This window comes from Ursus maritimus, unplaced genomic scaffold, assembly GCF_017311325.1.
Source record: "Ursus maritimus isolate PB19 unplaced genomic scaffold, ASM1731132v1 scaffold_26, whole genome shotgun sequence".
NCBI classification, from domain to species: domain Eukaryota; kingdom Metazoa; phylum Chordata; class Mammalia; order Carnivora; family Ursidae; genus Ursus; species Ursus maritimus.
In genome coordinates, this window is record NW_024425119.1 from 28,713,481 (window position 1) to 28,736,922 (window position 23,442).

At 43.3% G+C, this 23,442-nt stretch overlaps 2 protein-coding genes and 1 long non-coding RNA gene across 9 annotated transcripts in view; 2 read left to right on the plus strand and 1 right to left on the minus strand.

The window, feature by feature from the left end:
* The window catches only part of LOC121105411, a 35,959-nt gene extending 30,968 nt beyond the window's left edge, over positions 1-4,991 (plus strand). Inside the window, exon 5 of the long non-coding RNA XR_005837896.1 lies at positions 4,655-4,991. This is a non-coding gene — a long non-coding RNA (uncharacterized LOC121105411). The remainder of the gene's footprint in view (positions 1-4,654) is intronic.
* A 4,386-nt stretch (positions 4,992-9,377) lies between these two features.
* LOC121105368 lies at positions 9,378-21,754 on the minus strand. The gene is made up of 5 exons (XM_040641938.1): positions 21,454-21,754; positions 21,085-21,412; positions 20,772-20,864; positions 19,581-19,790; positions 9,378-10,389 (listed from the first exon to the last, which is right to left on the minus strand). Exons 1-4 carry the CDS (start codon positions 21,752-21,754, stop codon positions 19,622-19,624), a joined length of 891 nt encoding a protein of 296 aa, XP_040497872.1. The 3' UTR covers positions 9,378-10,389; positions 19,581-19,621.
* BICD1 (BICD cargo adaptor 1) overlaps positions 21,668-23,442 on the plus strand; it is a 221,284-nt gene continuing 219,509 nt past the window's right edge. For 2 of the 7 annotated variants that reach the window (XM_040642316.1, XM_040642318.1), the window contains exon 1: positions 21,697-22,135. In XM_040642316.1, the coding sequence (XP_040498250.1) occupies positions 21,923-22,135 (213 nt within the window). In that variant the 5' untranslated portion in view covers positions 21,697-21,922. Of the gene's footprint in view, positions 22,136-23,442 lie in introns of all 7 variants that reach the window. The other 5 variants (XM_040642319.1, XM_040642314.1, XM_008683465.2 and 2 more) reach the window with 5 other exon arrangements.

Consider the following 23,442-nt stretch of genomic DNA (forward strand, 5'->3'; position numbering starts at 1 on the left):
TAGGAAGAATCTGGGCTTCTATGTGACTTTTCATTGTTTTATTGAAGTTTATCAACTTTGTTTTCATTTCCATTTAGCTCTCTTTTCCTCTAAACAATGTATGTCTAGATTTACTTAGAATGAATCACATTATCCTATAGTATTTCTTCTTGGGTTGAGCCCTAAAACTTTATGATCCTGACCGATCTGTACTTTTTTTTTTTTTTACCAAAATGCTCTTAAATATTTTGATGAGATGCTCTTAAAGATACCCTGCAAACACCGAACTGTGTTTTTAAAAGTCACTTTTTTTCTCTACAAAATGTAGATACTCATTAAAGTTCTCACTCTTAAAATGCCTCCATGATTATTATTATATCTCAACTTTGTTTTTGGTCTGGATAGAAGCCACAGTGATGACTCAGTTCATTCCATGAACCTTCAGTCTATTTTACTAAAATAGACAACAGCTGAGCCATATTTATGTCATAATCTAATGAACAAACAGTGTACATAGTAACATTATAAATCTTTACTTTTTTGAGAAGGAAATTAACTTAAAATAAAATTTCCTTCTATATTTATCTAAAACAGGCACCATATGATTTAAATATATATTTATGTGTGTGTGTGTATGTTTTTTTTTTTCTTACTTGATCTCTACAGGTACATATTAAGTTTTGGAAAAGCTTAGAGTTTTTGCTAAATAGAGTCAGTCCTGTTTTCAAATCTAGGCTTTGACAATTAAGACAAACCTTGCTTTTTCATCGTCTGTAAATTGGGGATAACTTCAATGCCACATTCTAATCCTGGGATTATATTTGCGTAAAAGAGGAGCTAATTGCTGAAAAGAAGGAACTCTTCAAGTTTGCAAGGAGCTTGTTCCCTCGAAAACTGGCGCAGAAAATAGATCTGCTCCCTGACAATACCCTGGAGGTGGGAGGGGTGTTGATGAGGCTGTTGAGAGGTAACTGGCTTGAGTGCCATGGTGTGGGACATGGGTAGGTCCCAGACCTATAGGTCCATCCTAGACATCTGTTATCCTCTGTTCCACAGGTGTGATGGTTGGGGACAGACTGAGCTGAGCCAGGGCGAGTAGCTGATTCTTGCCTTTTGCCTGACTGGGCTGAGGACCCAAAAGGATGATGATCTTATATAGAACTCCACATAAGCTATTCACTGATGGATTTTTTCCTTGACACTAGCGGCATCAGGCTAAGGCCACTTGCTTCATTCCTAAATCTATGTGGATTGGGTATGTTGCTTGACCCATGAGTGACAGCCACTGGGCCTTGTTTCACAACTGGGTGAAGCTGAATTATCAAAGGTCTCAAGTGTGGAGATTTTTGGTCTCTTTTTCCCTCTCTCCTTTTCTAGCCCCATGAAGGCAGCCACTAGCTGTATGTATCAGCTCTGCTGTCCCCAACTTGCCGTTAGGTGGACTATTCTAAGGGCTAGACTGGAGAATGGGGAGTTAACACAATTGTTTTATTTTCCACATGAAGCTTCATCTTCCAAACTATACTTTATCAGTACTTAAAGTAATAATTGAGTTTCCATCTGCCTTATTCCTATGTAGTATTTCTCAATTGGTTCAGAAGCCAGGTAGGAAGAGAGGTACTATTTATGGGTTGCTCTCAAAGACTGGATCAAGAATGACCCCTGGAATCTCACCAAAATACCATGACTTTGCACAAAGGAGGGGAAGTGAAATGAATATTGGTCATAGTTGTTAAATGACATACAACAATTTGGACTTACATCATTTTTTTAAGTTATTTTTTTTAAAGACCCTGGGGGGCTCAGTTGGTTAAGCACCTTCCTTCAGCTCAGGTCAAGATCCCAGGGTCCTGGGATCGAGCCCCGCATCCAGCTCTCTGCTCAATGGGGAGCCTGCTTCTCCTTCTTCCTCTCCCTCTGCCTGCCTCTCTGCCTACTTGTGATCTCCCTCTCTCCCCTGTCAAATAAATAAATTTTTAAAAAATCTTTAAAAAAAATAAAGATTTTTATTTATTTGAGAGAGAGTGCATGCATAGGAGGACACTGGAATGGGGGGGGGGAGCAGAGGGAGAAGCAGGCTCCCCACTGAGCAGGAAGCCCAGTGCAGAGCTTGATCCCAGGACCCAGGATCATGACCTGAGCAGCCACTTACCCAACTGAGCCACCCAGTTGCCCCTTAAGTTATTTTTGATAGATATTGTAACTGCCCTCAGTGAGAGGTGGGTCAGGGCTAAGCTAATCCCCATCCCTCACTACCAGGTTATAATGAAAGCGAATTTCAGGCAAAATCAGGCCGCCCATATAGATATTTATCGAGCACGCACTTAGCAGCAAGAGGGCACGCAGCAGTCCATATGATCTGTTCTATTTGGTTTGATGAAGGCCCAGTGTGTTTCCTTAGGTGCTAAAGCACATCTTTCAGAAAAGGTTCATCCTGAGACATGGGTATCAGTGTTCTGGAGACAGGATGTGGTTAATTTCATCACTAAATCCCATGAATCAGTGGCTGGACATGGGAGGTTTAGAGGTCAGGATCTGGGTGCTGTCCAGAGGGCACCTGTTCTGGAGCAGGCTCCAGAACATACCAGATTCTTACACTCTGTTCCCGCCAAGAGTGGCTAAACACTTAGCTAATCCACATACCTCCATCACCCCAGTTTTACCAAGGAAAGCTCTTTTCTAACATAATGATGCTAATTGGTAAAGTCTCCCTGCTTATTAAAGATAAGCATTTGTAGGGTGGGCTTTCTTATCTTTTTTTAAAGACTTATTTATTGATTTTAGACAGAGCACACACGAACAGGGTGAGGGGCAGAGGGAGAGGAAGAGGGGGAATCCTCAGGCAGACTCCCGCTGAGCACAGAGCCTGACGTGGGGCTAGATCCCAGGACCCTGAGATCATGACCTGAGCTGAAACCAAGAGTCAGCTGCTTAACCCACTGAGCCACCTAGGTGCCCCGAGGCATGCTGATTAGCCTGCTGGCCAGCCCTTGAGGGGATGTGGGAGTTCCCAAGAAGAGCATCTGACCTGCCTACCTCACCTGCACTACAGAGCATACAGCCTCTGCAAAGGACTTCTTCATTATCTTTGTAGTCTCATTGATAGAGGTGAAAGAGTTCAGGACATGCCACCTGAAATAATCATTTTGAGCTGAAGACACTTGAAAATCAGCAAATGCTGGAAGAGGCTTTTCTTGAACTCCTCTTATCTGCCTAAAGACAGATCCTTCCAAAGAAATAGGAATGCAGTTGTTAGAGGTGCCCTCTCCTGGAGTTTCATCAACCAGGGAAGATTGAGTCTTACTACAAGAAGGAGACTAGAGGTCAACACCACATCCAGACAAACTTTGTCACAAACTATCATATCTCCCATCTATTTTCCTAAGGCCCATTCATTTTTTTTCCAAAAAAATCACGTAGTCTCTCCTAAGTGGCCTACACCCTCTATTCCTTTGCCCTATTGAGACTATAAAGCTTTCAGATTTCACAACTTTTTTGGGGTATTCACTCCCCCCCCCCAGGTACATAATGTTAAAAATTAACAAATTTTTATACCTTTTCTCCTGTTAATCCAGACTCAGATATAGTACCTAGAAGGGTAGGGGGAAAGTCTTTCTCCCCCTACAGAGGTTTATAGCCTTTTATATGCCCATATATAGAGGAGAAACACAATAGTAAGTTTCCTATTTCCATACATATTTGAACTCTCTAATGAGGAGAAAGTGTGAAATTTGTAAAAAAATTTTCCATTTATTATTTGATCAGTTATATTATTCTTTTTGTCTTCCCTTTGTATGTTTGAACATGTTCCTTATTATATGCTGTAAATTGCATGATTTAGGATTTCTTTAATTCCTCCCCCTGTGCCCCCCTTCTGTAATTTTGTAATTTTTCCTCAAGTCAACGGTGGTCACAGTTCAGTTTCCCACTGGAGGCTTGGTTGGATATCATTATTATCGTAACTATCATCCCAAAGTTTCCCCTAACCCAAATTACTCCGTGTCCCATGTCTTTCCTAGGTTTTGAACAGGTTTTGAAGGTGATAACCTGTGTCCCCCAAAATGAGTAATCTGTAGGACCCCAAGTTATGAACTGGTGAGCTCAATGAAGACATAATGGGAATAATTCCCTTTGATCTCAAAAGTGTTCTGTTAAGGATTGGTTGTCTTTATAGTGTTTCTTTTTCTTTTTTCTTTTTTTTTTTTTTTGAAGATTTTATTTATTTATTTGACAGAGAGAGAGAGAGCCAGCGAGAGAGGGAACACAAGCAGGGGGAGTGGGAGAGGAAGAAGCAGGCTCCCAGTGGAGAAGCCTGATGTGGGGCTCGATCCCAGAACGCCAGGATCACGCCCTGAGCTGAAGGCAGACGTTTAACGACTGCGCCACCCAGGCGCCCCTATAGTGTTTATTTTTCAGAATCCATCCTGAGGAGCCAAGTATGGTATAGCCTCAGTTATGAAGTAAACAGCTATCGATATGGTTTGGTGGATTAATAATGTAGCCCTCACTCAACAGCCTTTGTTACAGGCTGTGGATATATTTGGAAGATTGCTCAGGGAGCATTCTCGTTAGGGTAAAAGGACATAGCGTGGCCTGATCCTCCTGATGACTTGAATTTCTTCTGCCTACTTCCTCCACTAGGACTACTTCTTAGTCCATACCCTTGGTCTTACAGAAAAACATGGCTTTGAGTGCTCCTCTACCTCCATCTATTCCCAGCCACATTTGAAGGGTGCAAGAAGGATATTACAATGGACAATGCCTTCCATGGAGTAAGATGCATACTGAACGCATCAGACCTGCTTGCCTTAGCCACATACATGATGGAGACAACCTTACGTGTTTATCTCATCAGGATCGATCTGTCACCTTCAGGTAAACAATCAAAAGTACTTAGGGTTTCTTTATTTTTCATCTTGAGGATGAATAATAGAATTTCTGGTCCTGGGGCGCCTGGGTGGCTCAGTCGTTGGGCGTCTGCCTTCGGCTCAGGGTATGATCCCGGTGTTCTGGGATCGAGCCCCGCATCAGGCTCCTCTAATGGGAGCCTGCTTCTCTCTCTCCACTCCCCCTGCTTGTGTTCCCTCTCTCCTGGCTGTCTCTCTCTCTCTGTCAAATAAATAAATAAAATCTTCAAAAAAAAAAAAAAAACAAACAAACAAAACGAATTTCTGGTCCTGAAATGAAAAAAATGGTTTTTAAAAGTTAGCTGAATGTGCTGTGATAGGACTCCTGTCCTCCATCCCCACCCCTGTTCCTGTCCACATCCCTCAACATGTCCTCCATGTTGGTTCCTCACGTGCAGCTTCGATATATGCCCTCATAGTCTGCAAAGCCTGCCCCTCCCACTCCCGAGATCTGTCGTGTGTAGCAGTTGCTTCACTGACACGCCTCAATTTCCAGTTGTACTAATTGCTTCAGGAGTGATGTTTGGAACGTGAACAAAAATCATCAATGATGTTGTAACCAAACTAATGTGAGTTCGCTCCTTGATGAGTCACAGCTGAAGACTACACCAGGTGGACTTGTCACACAAGGGAAACTATTTGCAGCAAATCTGGAGATCACGGGGAGTAATTTCCAAAGCCGTGACTCCCTGAGCAGGGGTGATTAGGTTCTTTTTATTTAGGGTTAGGACGAACATTCAGAAAGGGGAGCTTTGTCATCGCGTGTAAAGCTGGGCATAAGGTTGTGCAGGCGCTTGGAAAACAGGCCTCTACACGCATCCTATGTCACGTTCATGAAGCCTGTGCTCCTCCTGCAGGGGAGACTTTAGCATAATGAAGCGGAGGTAACTGTCAGAGCAGGGGTGGGGCTACGAGCATGCTCCTGGAGCTGGTATAAGCTACAGGGGGTCTTGGGTGCCTTATCTCAGGGAAGGAGTGCAAGTCCTTGCTTACTTTTGAAACAGCACTCGGAGTTTTAATATTTATTTATTGTCTCTGAACCGGGTAGGCTATTTCCTGGCCTGCTAGAGACCGTTAGTGTTTGCATTCCCTTTGTTCCCAGAAAATCCTTAGCTACTGAGGTTTTTGCATTTCTTTGTAATTCCAACACCTCCTAGGAAGTTCTGCAAGAAGTGTGCTCCAGCAAGCAGGGCACAGATCATGGAAAATAGCTGGGGGCCTACAATAACTTCTCTTTTGTCAGGAGAGCTAGGTCTTGTCTTTCTTTTCTGAGAACCCCTAGCCCTTTCTGCTTACAGTGTTTCACTTGATTCATTGTGCATTGCTTAAGGCTTGAAACAAAGTTTAAAGTTTTGTGGACAATCCCAGTTTCTAGTCCAATGAGAGAGGAAAACTGACTTAGAAGAAAATCTTGTATTTACAGTCGATGAACATCATTTGCCAGTTGTGGGATCTTGCACAAGGTATATAATTTTTCTGTGCCTTCATTTCCTCATCTGTCAAGTAGGAATATAATCTGGGGTTGTTGTGAGGGGTCAATTCATTGTGAAACACTTAGAACAGGGCCTGGCATAGAGTAGCATTCAGGACGTGTTATCTTTAAAGAAAGAGTTTAAAGAAAAGGACGAGGGGCTAGGATGAAATCACATCTGTTTACCACATTGAACATCAAAAGCTTGCAGTTGGGTTTTCCTTAATCACCCCAAGAATGCACTACACAAACCTCAAACTGGTGATGAGGTTTGTGTAGCTCTGTCTAGCATGTGGCCGTGGGCTGGGTACGGAGCATCTTTGAATCTCTCAGTATCATGAAAAGAGGTTGGTATATCCAGGAACCTTATTAAGAGAAATCAGAAGAGAGATGAGAGAATTTTTATGGCATGTGCTTTGTACTTATTAAAATGTTTTTAAAAGAACAGAAAAAGCTAAAATTGTCAAAAAAGAGATGCTAAGAAGTTGAGCAGCTCATGTAACACAGTGCCAAACCATCTAACTTCCCTCTACTAGCAACGAGAGAAAGCACTTCTATAAAGAAATGATTTTGGTAGATATATGATTTGTTTGACTTGGTTCACTAAAAATTGTTTGTGGAAGCTAGGTATGTAGTCATGGCATCAGCTGGGTTTCCATGGCTACAAAAATAATCACTCTTCTACAAACAGTCTTTGCAACAGACAGGTGTTTGATTGTGATCTTAAAATTACTTTGTAATTCAAGGAATTTTTTTTCAACTGAAAGAACAAAAACTTAATGTTTAAAAACCTATTTTTCGGGGCACCTGGGTAGCTCAGTTGGTTGAGCGGCTGCCTTTGGCTTGGGTCATGATCCCAGGGTTCTGGGATCGAGCCCTGCATCAGGCTCCTTGCTCAGGGGAACCTGCTTCTCCCTCTCCTTCTGCCTGCTGCTCCCTCTGCTTGTGCTCTCTCTCTCTCTCTCTGTGTGTCAAATAAATAAAATCTTAAATATATGTATATAAATACAAACTTATTTTTCTGAAATTGGGCATGTTTTAAAAGAACAAAAGGAGAGAGATTATGGAAATGATCTATTAACTGTGTTTCAGATATTTTGCTTTTAAAGCTATGCATCCATCCTCAGTTCACTCTGCAGGACCACCATGCTGACCTGAGCATGCTTCATGTGTTCCTGGTCACCCCTTGTCTATTCCCTGTGACTCTTCCTCAAGCCTCTATTACGCTGTCTCCCTTCTCTCAGCAGATGACTGGAGACAGAGAAAATAGGGTCCCTTATCTTATTTAAATAGATAAAAGGAAAAACACAAAGACCTAATAGAAAAATTGCAAAAGATGGAAAGAGAGAAGAAATGTAAATGATTAATAGAAGGAATGCAGTGATTTTGGTCAGAAGGCTCAGTCTCATTGGTTATCGACAAAATGTAGATTGAAACGACAAGATAATACTCCTCTTTTGCCTGTCAAGTCAGCAACGATTTTTAAAAGAACTCAGCACGGATAAAGGCATGATAAGACAGGAGCTCCTTCCGTGCCAGTTGATGGGAAAATTAGTACACAGCCTTCAAAACATGTATGGTCTTTGCCCAGTCATTCCAACTGGGGTAAGTCCTACACAAGATAAAACTCCAACCATAGAAACATAACAATGATTTCTTTTAATTATTTTAAAACTTCTTTTAAGCGCTTAACTGTGAGCTAAGCACAAATCTGAGGCCTTCACATGTATTTTGTCAGTTAATCCTCATCAAAACTCTATGAGGCAGATACCATTATTCCCTTTTATACAAAGGAAGAAACTGAGGTACAGAGGAAGTAAGTAACTTACTTGCCCAAGGACACACAGACAGGAAGTGGCTCCAACTCCAGAGCCAGGCCCTGAACTACTATGCTCTATTGCCTAGTTCTAGAAAAGACGAAGGCAGCAGGCAGGGCTCTGTGAAACACAGGATAATTTCAAGAATTCTGTAGAAGAAGGAAAAAACAATGATGGGGACACAAAACAGGAATGAGGCAAAAAAAATACATATTATTCGACCTATATCCTTGCTGAAAGATCACAGATTTGCTTAGAAGCTTTCTAGCAGCCCGTGGATAAAGGGAAATCTGATCAGTTATACAATTAACAGTGCTCATGTTATAAAAGCAGACCAATTACTCTGGAGAAGGCCAACTATTCTTGGTAGTAAGATCAGATACAGATTTATTCCACAGAATACAGAAGGTTCTCATAAAAAGATATTAGGTGAGGTCATGGCTAATGACCTCAACAGCATCCTTGTGTAGACCCTTGCTGGGTTGAGTATCCCAACTTTTCTCATAGGGCCTCATGATCCAATATCAAAACATGGTAGTGGGCAAGCAGGATGTGGGCCAGGCACGTCATTCTGTACTGGGCTAGAGATTATAGAGTGCCTGGGAGCGAGTGAGCTGATGTCCTTTAGATAATTCTCCCTTTGATAAATGTTGTGGGGCATGAGGTTGAGATTGGGCTTTTCAACAAGTACCTAGAATTCAGCTTTTGTATTTTGTCAGTTTCATGTGCACTAAGGACCATTGGATTGGATGGAGGTAGGAATGATTTAAAAAATTATAGCATGAAGTAGTCAATTATGCAGCTATTAAAGATGATGCTTAGGAAGTATTTTGATAACATGAAAAATGTCTCAGACTACAATATTAAATAAATAAAGCTGGATATAAAACTATATATAGCATATGATCTTAACTATGTTGAGAACATATATGTAGCAAGATATGAATCTTCAGTTTTTCTTAATGTAGAATCTTATTTTTTTCTTTTTTTTAAGATTTTATTTATTTATGTGTTTGGAAGAAAGAGAGTGAGTGCGAGAGCACAGCAGGGGATGGGGGCGGCAGAGGGAGAGGGAGAAGCAGACTCCTCACTGAGCAGGGAGCCCAATACGGGGCTTGATCCCAGGACCTCAGGATCATGACCTGAGCCAAAGGCAGACACCTAACAGATTAGCCACCCAGGTGCCCCAAATCTTTTTTTTTTTCTTTCTTTCTGTTATTTACTGCAATAGGAGAATGGAAGGCACTTTCAGGATCAATTGGAATATCCTAGAAAGAGGAATCAGTTTTCAATTACTGATTGCTTGGATTCTAGGTTTGATTTCACAATCCAACCAAGGGGGAAAGAAGAAGAAAGATTTTGTTTTGATTTGGTTTGGGGGGCAAGAATATTTGGGGGGGGTAGGTATAAAGACAGTGTAGGGGTAACAAATTGGGAAGGATAACAATGAGGAGGGTTTCCAGGGGCCTTCAGAAACCTTAAAGCTGATCACTGGAGTTGCCCATGAAGGGAGGGAGTCCAGGACTAGGAGATTTCAGTGCCCAGGAGAGAGCTGAGCCCTTCTATCCTATTGGATACACCTACACTTGAATAGTAATATGCCCATCACCAGTGTCCCAGGGTCTACTGTTGTTTCTTCTCACAGATATGGGGAGGGACATGCTCCTTCCTAAACTTGCATTAAGCTGATCCCACAAGACTGTGGGATCCTTCATTCAGTACCCCATATGAGCATCTTCATATGCCCTAGGTTGTAAGTGCATGGTAGGTGGGGGACAGGAAGCTTCTGTATGTAGAGAAAAGAGGTTGAATTTGACAAGTTTGAGATAATTTTAATAGTGTGCCCATGTGTGCATGCACGGGCACACCCACACGTACTGGAGAAAACTACCTCCTTCAGGGATCCTATTCTGCCTCCCTTACCTGCCTCTTAAATATGGGTGTTGCCCAGGATCCATTCTCAGTCCTCCTTCTCTTCATTCTAGGTATATTTCCTGGGCTGTTTCAACTTCCACACAAATTCTGATGCATGTACGTTAAATGTGAACTCTCCAGCGTAAGTCTCCTTCAGTGACGGTCTAATGACATCCAAAACAGCTTCCACCCTGGAAACATGCCTAGTTTCTCATCTATAAGCTTTTTATCTTTGTTTTTGTCTTTATTCCTTAACCCCTAAGTCCTTGATGAATGTTGTTCCATCGTAAACAGGAGGGTCCTGGGAAGGAGAAAGAAATTAGTACTCAGAATCCTCACAACCACTTGTGAAGTAGCTGTACTCCTGTTTATAGACGAGGAAATTGAGCTTGGAGCAGGTAAGTGACTTGTATAAGATCAAACAGCTTGGAAGTAGGATGACTAAGGATTAAAGTCAGATTAACCTATCTCCCTAAGGAAAGGCTGGTGGCTCTTGTGGGGAATCAAACTTCTTGTCCCCAGGATATTGGAGACTTTGCCAACCAGGCAACAACTAATTCTTCCTCCAGGACATGTTAGTGTATGAGGTGTTTTGTAAGTCACCACTGCCTTTTAACCTCAGTTTTATTTGAGAATCCTGAGTACATGCTGTGACTTTCTAGCTTCATCGACCTTCTGATATTACCTGTGACCTCAGCCTGTTTGGCAGAAAGGTACATTAGGGGATGCACACCGTAAAGAATAAAACATCCCTCCTGCCGTGTGTCTCCTTTACTCTCACGCTGCACTCCTGACCCCAGACGTGGGGGTTTTCCACACATCAGGCAATTCTGGGACACCAGCTGGGTGTCCTACAATTTAACTCAGTTGTGACACTCCCTACCCGGAGTCAGTTCAGATCCCACAGGTTGAGGACTCAGTCTCACGAAACTGCCCTGCACCCCCTCCGTCAGACACAGATTGAAAGTCAAAGTTGTTACCTGTGCTTCTGACCAACTGGCCATGAATGAGAGGTTTCCACACCCCAGTCCTTGGGTGTGATTAATTTACTAGAGCAACTCGCAAAACTCAGGAAAATAGTTTACTTACTAGATTACCAGTGTATAATAAAGGATACAGATAAATAGCTGGCTGAAGACATACAGAGGACAAAGTCCAGAAGGGTCTTGAGTGCAGGAGCTCTGTCCTCATGGAGTTGGGCTGTGCCACCATCCCAGCACACGGATGTGCTCACCAACCCAGAAGCTCTCTGAACTCCACCCTTGTGGGTTTTTATGGAGGCTTTCTTACGTGGGCATGATTGATTAAATCTTCGGCCATTGGTGATTGATTCAACCTCCTCCCAGACGTGGGGGGTGGGACTGAAATTTACAACAATATACAATATGCAATATGATTCTATTTATATGAAGTGTCCAGAATTGGGAAATCTATAGAGACAAAAAGATTAGTGGTTGGGGTGGGGTGGAGATACTTGGATGATAGCTAAAGGATACAGGGTTTGTTTGTTTGTTTGTTTATAATTTAAAAAACTTAAGTAATCTCTACACCCGATGTGGGTCTTGAATTCACAACCCTGAGATCAAGGGTCACATGCTCTACTGACTGAGCCAGCCAGGCACCCCACAGGGTTTCTTTTTGAGGTAATGAAATTTTTCCAAAATTGACTGTAGGGATAGCTGCACAGTTCTGTGAACATATTAAAATCCATTGAGTTGTATACTTTAAATGGGTGAATTCTAGGGTATGTGACCCATATCTCAAAAAGGCTGTTTAAAAAAAAAAAAAAAGGTGGACCAGAATAGATGATTTCTAATTTTGCTCTTCTTAGGTGCTCCTTGCAGTCAGGAAGGAGGAACAAGAACTAAGCTGATTTTCTCAAGATCTTTATTTTTTCTAACTTAAAAAAAAGTCACTTTACTTGTGTGTTGAGTTTGGAACATCAAAGCTGGATATCTCACCAATTCTCCTGTTAAGATTTAAGGACCGAGGCACCTTCTATCCTGTTGCTCAGTCTACATGACTTTCATTATCGAAGTTATTTCATGGGCCAGGATGGCTCCTGGAGCTGCAGTCATTCTGTTTGCATTCCAGCCAGCAGGAAAGCAAAAGGGGAGATGGGGACACCTCCTCATGTTGAGGACAGTTACGGAGCTGTACCTGCCACTTCTTAAATCCAATTTGCCGGATCCTAGTCACTGGCAAGTAACTGAATGTATTAACTTAAATAAATAGCAGATTTATCACATGACCAATCACACAGCAAAAAATTGGGGACGCAATTATCATAGAAGCAAAGAAATGTTGAGAGACACCTAGCAGTTGCCCATGTTCCACAACTTAATGCACCAGCTACCTTTTCATCAATATTCTCAATTTCCTTGTCTCCTGTTCCCCCTACACACTCACCGACAAAATCCTAAGCCTGGACGGATACATCTACCCACCATCTCCACTCTTACACCCGATCCTCTGGAAGAGGCTATACAACTCTATGGCTTTTAGTGTTTCTATAAATCTGTGATATTTAACTACAGTTGAGCTCTTAACTCAGCTGGGTGACAAAAATTTGTTCAAAACAATCTTTATATATTTTAATCCATAGCACCTTGTAAGACCTTGGATCTATCTATCACTTTAGCTGCTAGCATGTAGTTTTGCTCACTGAAGTGATCCTCAAAATAAGCTTTATAAAAAAGGAGTTGGTCTTCTGAAACAGATGACTTAGAACATTGCTTCAGATCAAGAAAATCAAGGCAGGGATGCCTGGGTGGCTCAGTCGGTTAAGTGTCTGCCTTCAGCTCAGGTCATGATCCCAGGGGCCTGGGATCAAGTCCCACACTGGGCTCCTTGCTCAGAGGGGAGCCTGCTTCTCCCTCTGCCTGCAGCTCCCCCTGCTTGTGCTCTCTCTGACAAATAAATAAATAAATCTTAAAAAAAAAAAAAAAAGAAAAAGATAAGAAAATCAAGGCAAGTCAGTGAACAAATTCTAAAGAAATATTATCTGGCAGTCAGAATTTTTTAGTCTTCTTTTAAAGAAAGAATAAGTTGTATTAGCTTGTGTAGTACAGTGTGCAAACTCTTGTGGTTTTCAGCCAAAATACATGGGAGATGGATTTAATAATGAAGAAAGAATTAATGAAATGAGATTGCCCCCCAAATAGGCAAATGCTGATGGCAAAAATGGTGAAATCAAGAGTTTTGAAGAAAATATCATTTAGAAAGTAAAGCAAAACACGGATAGAGAATGTAATCCCAACGAAAATTAAATCAGTGCCTTTCTGGTGGAAAGATGACAAGGATGTAGGCTGTGGCTAAGAAACAAGCCCAGAGAGTCTGGTAGTCACTGATTTCGAAGATGTAGAACAGGAGAGAACAGCTATGTGCCGCCTCCCCCCCATACAAAATACTCCAGCTTTTATTCATTAGCATCTTGCATCTTAGAGGAGAAGACAGACAGATGAGGTAGCAGAGTTGGGAGAGCTCCCTGAATAAGCACCCAAAAGAGAATAGCTGGGGCTCAGGAAGCCACGTGAGCAGAGGGAGGCAGCACCTTCTGGGAGTGGGCCTGGACCCAGGGGTGCTCCCGCATCTGGCCAGAGGCAGCTGCTCAGAGGGCTAGTGTCTGAGCAGCTTGGAGATCATGTTCTGGCCTCAAAAGGCACCGATGGGGGGAACCTCACTCCTACCTTCAGGGTGCATTTGGAGGTCTCAGTGTGAAACGCTCTTGAAGGGTGGATTTCCCACCAGCTGTTCACGGCTGAGATTCCAATCAGATCCACCTTCTCATTGTATGTCATCCCCTCCACTCTTTCTGGGGACGCGGAGTTGTCAGCTCAGGCTGTTTCCACATCTTAAACTTCTCTTCATGTTTCAATCACCTATATTCTGGTTTTTACACCTCTCTGTCCTGAACAAACTACTCTTGTCAAGAGTACCCATTTGCATGTTGCTAAATATGGTGACATTTCTGTGTCCTCATCTTACTTGACTTTGACCTCTCAATGGCATTGACTTGGTCCTCATTCCTTCACTCTTCAAATGCTTTCTTTTGTTCCCTTCAGATATTTCTCTCCTGATTTTCCTCCTAACCACACTGAATGGTCCTTCTTCACTTTCTTTTTCTTTTTCTTTTTTTCAAGTTTTTATTTAAATTCCAGTTAATTAACATACACTGTAATATTAGTTTCAGGTGTACAATATAGTGATTCAACACTTATATACAACACCTGGTGCTCATCACAACAAGTGCACTCCTTACTCCCCGTCACCTATTTAACTCATTCCCCCACCCACCTCCCTTAGTTTGTTCTCTATAGTTACCTCTTAACTATTATTGTTGGCTTTTCCTCTTCAACCAAACCTTTAGTAGTGGTCCTCAGGGACCCCCTTCTCTTCTCTATTTGTACTCTTTTCCTAGATAATACCATCCATTTCCTTCACTTGAAATCCATATAATGCTGGAATGGCTGGCTGGCTCAGACAGAAGAGCATGTGACTCTTGATCTCCTGGTCATGAGTTCCAGCCCCCTATTGGGTGTAGAGTTCACTTTAAAAAAAAAAAAACCCACAAAACGTCTAATGCTAATGGTTTCCAGAGGAAAATTGTTGTACCTCCCAAGAGGTCTCTTCTTAATTCTGGTCTTATATACAATTGTCTGCTTAACATTTCTAGTCAAATGTCTCCAAAGTGTCTTACACTTAGTATGTCCAAAATAGAACTCATAATTTCCTGAAACTTCCTCAAAGCCTTCCCCAACCTACTAATGGCAAACCATTTTCCTAATTGCCCAAGTCAGAATATTAGAGTTTGTAAATGATTGTTTTTTTTCTTTCTATGCCACATCCAATCCCCAAACAATTCTTGAGACTTCTATCTCACCTTCCCCTCCCCCAATATATTAGGAATCCATTCATTTCTTTTCCCTACTGCTACCACCTCAGTCCAGGAAACCATCTTCTTCTAGACAATCACAACAGCTTCCTAACTAGAGACGATGATGATTCTTCTTCAAGATTTATTATTTATTTATTTGAGAGAGAGAGAGAGAAAGCATGTGTGAGTGAGGGGAGGGGCAGAGGGACAGAATCTTCAAGCAGACTCCCTGCTGAGTGCAGTGCCCAATGCAGGGATTGATTCGGGCTTGATGTGGGACTCTGTCCCATGACTCGTGAGATCATGACCTGAGCCAAACCCAAGAGTCTTGATGTTCAACCAGCTGAGCCATCCAGGTACCCCCTTTTCTTCCTTCCTCCCTTTCTTTCTCTTTCTTTCTTTCTTTCTTTCTTTCTTTCTTTCTTTCTTTCTTTCTTTCTCTTTCATAAACTCTACCTGCAATGTGGGGCTTGAACTCACAACCCTGAGATCAAGAGCTGCAGGATCCACTGACTGAGCCACCCCCCCACCTTCTATCTTTTGATACCACCAATCTTTTTTGTGTGTAGTCATGATGTTCTTATAATATAAATAAAATCATTTCATTTCCTGACTAAATAATCAAGTATCCCACTGCACTGAGAATAAAACTCAAATTCCTTATTCTTCTCTTTATCTTTTCTTTCTTTTCTTTTTTTTTAGGCTGTTGGGTGAAGGAATGTTTCTTACAGGTTCAGAATCTTTATGTAAATTCTAGGGCCATCAAAAAACCAAGAGAAGGGAACGTATTTTGGCAGAAGGAAGCATATTAAGAAATTTTGTTCAAATCTTGAAGAGCTGAATGCAAGGCCAGCCTTAGGCACAGATATGAATTAGATAATGTTTGTCTGCAGTGTTCCCAGCCTCCCCTTCTTCAGCCATTCAGTTCCTTCCTTGGGGTATCTCTTTACCAGAATCAGGAAAAAATATAAAGCAAATATAAGTGTAAATTTAAGTTTAATAACCTTTTGCATTTCAAAGTTATTTTTAATTATGAGATGATAGACATCTTTCTTTATTACCAAAGGAGTTTTTTTTTTTTTTTTAAAGATTTTATTTATTTATTTAACAGAGATAGAGACAGCCAGCGAGAGAGGGAACACAAGCAGGGGGAGTGGGAGAGGAAGAAGCAGGCTCATAGCAGAGGAGCCTGATGTGGGGCTCGAACCCAGAACGCTGGGATCACGCCCTGAGCCTAAGGCAGACGCTTAACCACTGTGCCACCCAGGCGCCCCACCAAAGGAGTTTCTGACATCATTTTGAGGTGGATTCGAAAGAAGAGCAGAGGATTTAAAAGTCCTTTCTGGCAGGCTTAAAATCCCAGTTTACAACCTACCAGCTATTCTGACTTTAAGGCTAATTCAGTTAGGGTTATTTAAAATTTTTTCTAGGGGTGCCTGGATGGCTCAGTTTGTTAAGAGTCTGCCTTCAGCTCAGGGTCTGGGGCTTAAGCCCCAGATGGGGCTCTCTGCTCAGCAGGAAGTCTGCTTCTATCTCTTCCTCTCCCCCTGGCTTGTGCTCTCTCTCTCTCGCTCACTCTCTCAAATAAAGAAATAAAATCTTTAAAAAAATTTTTTTTTCCTAAAGCATGCTAAGAAGCAAAATAGAAGTATTTTGTCTCTTCTTATTCTTATGTGGTGTGAAACTCATTTGCCTTGGAAAGTTTTTTACTCTGCAAATGTTTGCGATTTGAAAGACCATATTCTTTTTTTTTTCTTTTTTAAAAATTGGGATATAATTGACATATATTATATTAGTTTCAGGTGTTCAACATCGAAATTAGTCCAACCTGCAAAGCAGGCATGATCTGAGTGTGCCTTCAGTGTTGCCTGTCTTTCTAGTGCGGTGGTAGGTCATCTACCCTTGGTTTATAAGCCTTAGCTTCTGATTTTTATTCTTTGTACTCATCAGGCTCTTTTCTGCCTTAGGCCTTTACACATGTCCTTTCCTCCTGGAAAGCTCTTCCTCCACATTTAGCATATCCAGTTCCTCCAGGTACCTTGACAAAGTTGAATTTGACCCAAGCAGATTAGCCTCTGCTCTTTTCTTTTTTTTTTTTTTTAAGATTTTATTTATTCATTTGACAGAGAGAAAGACAGCCAGCGAGAGAGGGAACACAAGCAGGGGGAGTGGGAGAGAAAGAAGCAGGCTCCCAGAGGAGGAGCCCCATGCGGGGCTCAATCCCAGGACTCTGGGATCACGCCCTGAGCTGAAGGCAGACACTTAACGACTGAGCCACCCAGGCGCCCTTAGCCTCTGCTCTTAACCACTATGCTGTATCCTGCTTATCAGTGTCACAATTTGGAATTTTTGTATTAATTTATCCTTTTTGTTGTCTGATTTTTTTTTTTTAAAGATTGGTTGATTGATTGATTGATTGATTTTAGAGAGAGGAGGAGCATGAAGGGGAGGAGAAGCAGAAGGGGAGGGAGAGGAAGAAGGAAAGAATCTCAAGCAGACTCCGTGCTGGGTGCAGAGCCCACTGTGGGGCTTAATCTCATGACCCAGAGATCATGACCTGAGCCGAAAACCAAGAGTCAGAGGGTTAACCAACCGAGCCACCCATGCATCCCTGTTGTTGTCTGTTTTTGGTCTGTTTTGTTGTGTATTTGTTTGTTGGTCCCTCCCAGAACATAAGCTCCATGAATTCAAGGACCACTGACCTCTGACATCTTACTGGTCATTGATTTCACAATGCCTACTATCTTTCCTAGGACATAAGGGGTACTTAGTAAATATCTTGTTTAAGAAGTGAATGAATGATGAATGAGAGCAAGAGAAAACAATATTCATGCAAAGTTGGTGAGAGGTTGGTTTGAGGTACTAAGTCACAAAATATAATTTTTCCTAAATATTTGTGTTTTTAAAAATATTTATTTAAGTAATCTCTAGAACCAATGTGGGGCTCAAACTTTTTTTTTTTTTTTTTTTTTTAAAGATTTTATTTATTTATTTGACAGAGATAGAGACAGCCAGCGAGAGAGGGAACACAAGCAGGGGGAGTGGGAGAGGAAGAAGCAGGCTCATAGCGGAGGAGCCTGATGTGGGGCTCGATCCCATAACGCCGGGATCACGCCCTGAGCCGAAGGCAGACGCTTTAACCGCTGTGCCACCCAGGCGCCCCGGGGCTCAAACTTTTGACCCTGAGATCAAGAGTTGCACAGTTTTCTTTTTTTCTTTTCTTTTTTTTTTTTTAAATGATTTTTTATTATATTATGTTAGTCACCATACAGTACATCCCCGGTTTCCGATGTAAGGCTCGATGATTCATTAGTTGTGTATAACACCCAGTGCACCATGCAATACGTGCCCTCCTTACTACCCATCACCGGTCTATCCCATTCCCCCACCCCCCTCCCCTCTGAAGTCCTCAGTTTGTTTCTCATAGTCCATAGTCTCTCATGTTTCATTCCCCCTTCTGATTACCCCCCCTTTCTTTATCCCTTTCTTCCCCTACCGATCAACCTAGTTCTTATGTTCCATAGATGAGAGAAATCATATGATAGTTGTCTTTCTCTGCTTGACTTATTTCACTTAGCATTATCTCCTCCAGTGCTGTCCATGTTGTAGCAAATGTTGAGAACTCGTTCTTTCTGATAGCTGAGTAATATTCCATTGTATATATGGACCACAACTTCTTAATCCAGTCATCTGTTGAAGGGCATCTCGGCTCCTTCCACAATTTAGCTATTGTGGACATTGCTGCTATGAACATTGGGGTGCATATGGCCCTTCTCTTCACTACGTCTGTATCTTTGGGTGTAAATACCCAGTAGAAGAGTTGCACAGTTTTCTGATTGAGCCAGCCAGGCACCCCTAATTTTTCCTAAATATTTGTAAGTAAGAAAGTTCTCTAAGTATTGAAGGCTGCTAATTTAAAGAAATATGAGGGAACCCTACTTCCAAGAATGGTTTAAGAAATTCTTTTCTAGGGGCACCTGGGTGGCTCAGTCCTTAAGCATCTGCCTTCGGCTCAGGTCATAATCCCAGGGTCCTGGGATCAAGCCCTGCATGGAGCCCCACATTGGGCTCCCTGCTCAGTGGGAAGCCTGCTTCTCCCTCTCCCACTCCCCCTGCTTGTGTTCCCTCTCTTGCTGTCTCTCTCTCTGTCAAATAAATAAAATCTTAAAAAAAAAAGAAATTATTTTCTAGACACTTGTCTGTGATCTACAGCTATATGTATCCATATCTATGTCTGTACCTAGATATACATGCTATGTGTGACATGTAGGTGAAGAGAAATGTAACTGTGCAGTACTGGAAGAATGTGGTATGTAAGGGAAAAAGCTGATTTTCTTCAAGTTAAATACCAACATATGAAGGATCAAAGTTGTAATAAGCAAAATCTTGTAATGTTAAAATAGTGTAATGTCTGAATGAAGTCAGACATTAACACATTAACAAAAGTGGATCAATCAGAAAAAATGGGGCAGGACAGGGCATAGGGAATGGGTGGCGATGCAAACTTAGAAGGAAAGTCACAGAGGCAAACTCCATTCTTAGTTCTACCCAAAGAAAAGATAGTAACAGGCAATCTTCCCCACGTGTTATGATTCCTTTGGAAGGGCTCTACTTACACTTTGCAGAGTGACGAAAGGCCAGGGGCATACTGGGAAGTTTAGCTACCCACAATTACAGCTTTCATCTCTTCTTGCAGCAGTTCATGATCATTCATCATTGTGATAGAGGATGGGCGCTCCAGGAGCACACAGGAGGAGCTTCTCCATTGGAGTGTGATATCCACGCAGTATAAGTGGAATGATGTGGTCATTATCACCCCTGCTTCCCTGCCAGGTGGAATTCATGGTTAGTGGCGTGTTTCAAGTGTTTCTCCTTTTATTTATTTATAGATCAGATAATCACAAGAGAATATTCTGTTGTAATTGTCAGCATCTGGAAGGAATCTTTTTTTTGTCTGTTTTCGGAGGCAGTGAAAATCACATCCAGACTGCCTATTAGTCAAGGCTTTGTAAGAGCATTGTTGTTTGTTTGCTCTTCCTCCCACACCATCAGCAACTGTCGTTTTTTTCTTTACCATCTACAAAAGGAAGGGGAGCATTGAGTCCCGCTTTCTAAATCAGAAAGTTCGTGTGTGTGTTGAACACCTCTTGGCCACTGAAAAACAGCTCTCTAAATAGGGGCACCCAATAGAAGAGAAAGAAGGAACTGGTAAGACCTTTGGTCTATTCATCTCAGAGCCTCCCTTCCATTTTCACAGAAATCATTCCTTTTCTGCTCCCATTTCTCCCTTTCCTCTAGGTTCTCCATTCTCATCTCTCCTCCATTTTTGGTCTTTTACTCTGACTTAGCCTTTGTCTCCTTTTGTGACTCTTCATATTGATCAAAGTGGTCATTTTACGAGCATATAATATTTAATTGCTGGGTGTGGATTATTGAGTGGTGAGGCCAATATAATGATCCAGTTTAGGGCTCTGGATTTAGGATTAAATTTTGGCTTCACCACTTAAGAGTTGCCTGATTTGGACAAATCCCTCAATTTCCTGTGCCTTCCTTCCGTCACTTTTAAGTTGGCGGTAACGGTTCCTACCTCCAAGCGTGGTTTTTAGGGCTAGAGAGAACGCACATACCATACTCAGGAGAATGGCCGGCACGTGGTCTCAAGAACTATTAGCTCTTACTATTTTAAAAATGTTTATTGTAGGGTATCGTTGATACCATATATAGGGAATTTCATGCAGTTTTCCTTTATTGAAGAATGTGTAGAGTAGAACTACTGAGGCAAGAAACAATAGTACCTAGAGGCTTACTGGGTGCAAGCATTTTTCGGAGCAGATCCCAATCCTGTGGCAAGCTGGGCGCAGAACGCTGTGCCAGGGCAAGCAACTTTCGTGAAGACTGTCCTGAGGGGTAATAAGGTTATTTGGTGACAGTGTGAGGTGAACCCGGCCAAGCTAGCGAGGGGAAGGGAGGGGAGGCGGAAGGAGGGGGGGGAAGCGCGCGCCTTGGGGCGCTTCTGGCAGGCTTTGGAAGCACAGCGTTGGTTTGGGTGCAGGAGGCTGGGAAGGAGGCTGCGAGCCCAGGGGGCTAGAAGGATGCGCGGGCCCCGAGCGCGTTAGTTACTGTTTGCTTTTCTTCGGGAAAGGCGCCGATTCCAGGCAGTTCTTGAGCTCGGGCTCCCGTCGCAGCGGTAGAGCAGGGGCGTCCCCTCCACTCCGGGGGGCTGCGACGTCCGTGGGGCAAAGTCCCGGGGAACTCCCGCCCGCGACGAGCCGGCCAGGGCGGAGGTTCCCCCGGCGCGCGTCCCGCCGCCTCCGCCTCGGCCTCCCTCCCGCGCGCCCCCCGGTGCAACCGGCGGCGGCTGCCCCGCGCGCCCGGCGGGAGGCGCCTCGGGATGTTTCCGTCGGTTCCTTCCCTCCCCCCGCGCTGACTCCATCCGCCTCCCCGCCCCCTGCTCGGAGCCCGGGCCAGGCGCAAAGGGAGGGAGCGGGCCCGAGACTGCATCATTCCGCACCGGCTGCAGCACAGCCAGAGGGAGCAGGTGGAGCGAGCGAGCGAGACGCGAGCCGGAGCGCGCCAGGCCCCGGGGAGACTGCAGTGACGCTGCCCGGGAGACATGGCGGCCGGGCGCCTCTGAATAAGCAGAATCCGGAGCCCCTCGTCGTCTCCGGCCGCCGCAGCCCAGGCCATGCCGCACGGCTGCTGACCGCACGCAGGGGCCGGCCCAGAGGACACTTGCGGCAGCGGCTGCCGCCTCGCCCCTGATCCTCTCCCTGCGTTCTCCATGTTGCATTTCTCCTCAGTTTCTCCGGCAGTGTAGCCGCTGCTCTGCCCATTCACCCAGCCACACTTTTCTTTCCCATTTTTACCCTTCCCTCCCCAGCTCCTTCACCCTTCCCCCGCCTGCTTTGCATCCATCTCCCCACCCCGACACCCCCTCCTGCCTCCATCCACCGGGGCTATGGCCGCAGAAGAGGTATTGCAGACTGTGGACCATTATAAGACCGAGATAGAGAGGCTGACCAAGGAGCTCACAGAGACGACCCACGAGAAGATCCAGGCTGCCGAGTACGGGCTGGTGGTACTGGAAGAGAAGCTGACCCTCAAACAGCAGTATGACGAGCTGGAGGCTGAGTACGACAGCCTCAAACAGGAGCTGGAGCAGCTGAAAGAGGTGAGTTGTCTGTCACCTCATCCCTCCTCGGCCCCCGTCCCCCCATCCCCAACTCCCACTCGTCTTTGTAAAGAAGTCGGAAAGGATGCGATTGAAAGGAATGTTTCTTCATCTTAGAGTCCTTTGTTGATAAGAGAAGACTGAAAGAGTCCATTGTTTCCCCCCAAGAGAAAAATTGCCCAGGAAATGAATGTATAAGCTGGAATTTGAGAGGCACTGGCTGTTTAGGCTGTGGGGGAGGGAGATTCAGAAGTCTTCAAGTCTCAGCACTCTCAGGCGACATTCAGCTCGGTTGGAATGTGTAAATCCAACTTCTCAAAACTGCTGTTAGTTCAAACCCAGGTTCCAGCGACAATCCCATAATCCACAAGGGCGATGAGTAGGTTTGTGCCGAGGGACCCACAATTTCAGGAGGTAGGACCTATGGTCCCTCAGCCTTCTGAATGTAACCACTCCTTGATGCGGGAGCGAACTGTTATTAGAACTCTCCGCCAATCCCATCCGACAAAGTCTGGGCACTCTTTGTTCTCCTTGGCTTCAGTTATTCTTGTCACGGGGCTCCCTGAGAAAAACAACTCTGCTGGGTGATCCCACTGCCTCGATTTCACCTCTGAGCGAGGCAGAGCCATGCCCAAGTCATATAAGGTCACCCTGACCAGGGAAAATTTAACTCCCCTACACATAGTCTGAATGGTATATATCAAGTACAGGGGTAGCCGTCCCTATCAAATGAGGCTCTTCTGTTTGAAATGACTGTGTGTATAAAACCAGAATATCACAAATGGGCCATGTATAACACTGGTCCTCTTTAGTCTTTCGGTATTTGGCTTCTCTTAAAGACTGGCTAATGTTTTGGAAGAAAATAATGGATATGCTTTGATTTCCTATCAAGCACTCACAAGAATATACATGCTGTTGAAGGAAATCAGTCTATTTTACCTGATTCCTGAAGCACTATGGGTAACAAGTCACCAGTTACAAATTTAAATGTATACACTGCTTTTCTTTGTGGCAAGTCTTTATTTTTAGGTGCATATTGGCTTTTAAGTGTTAATTCTAAAGTTGGTATATATTATTATCAAACATGTTTTTCTTACTCAGTTTTTTGGAGGGTGTCTGTTTTATGCTGCTACGGTTAAAAAACATGATTTATGACCTCTCCAATCAATTTGCCTTCTAATGTAGTACATGATATGGTAAACACACTTTCAGGTGTATCTTATTTTTATTCTGGTGTCTAAATGCCAACAAATAAACATACGGTAAAAATCCCAACTAAAAATCTGATTTTCTTGTATCAGGCTGTA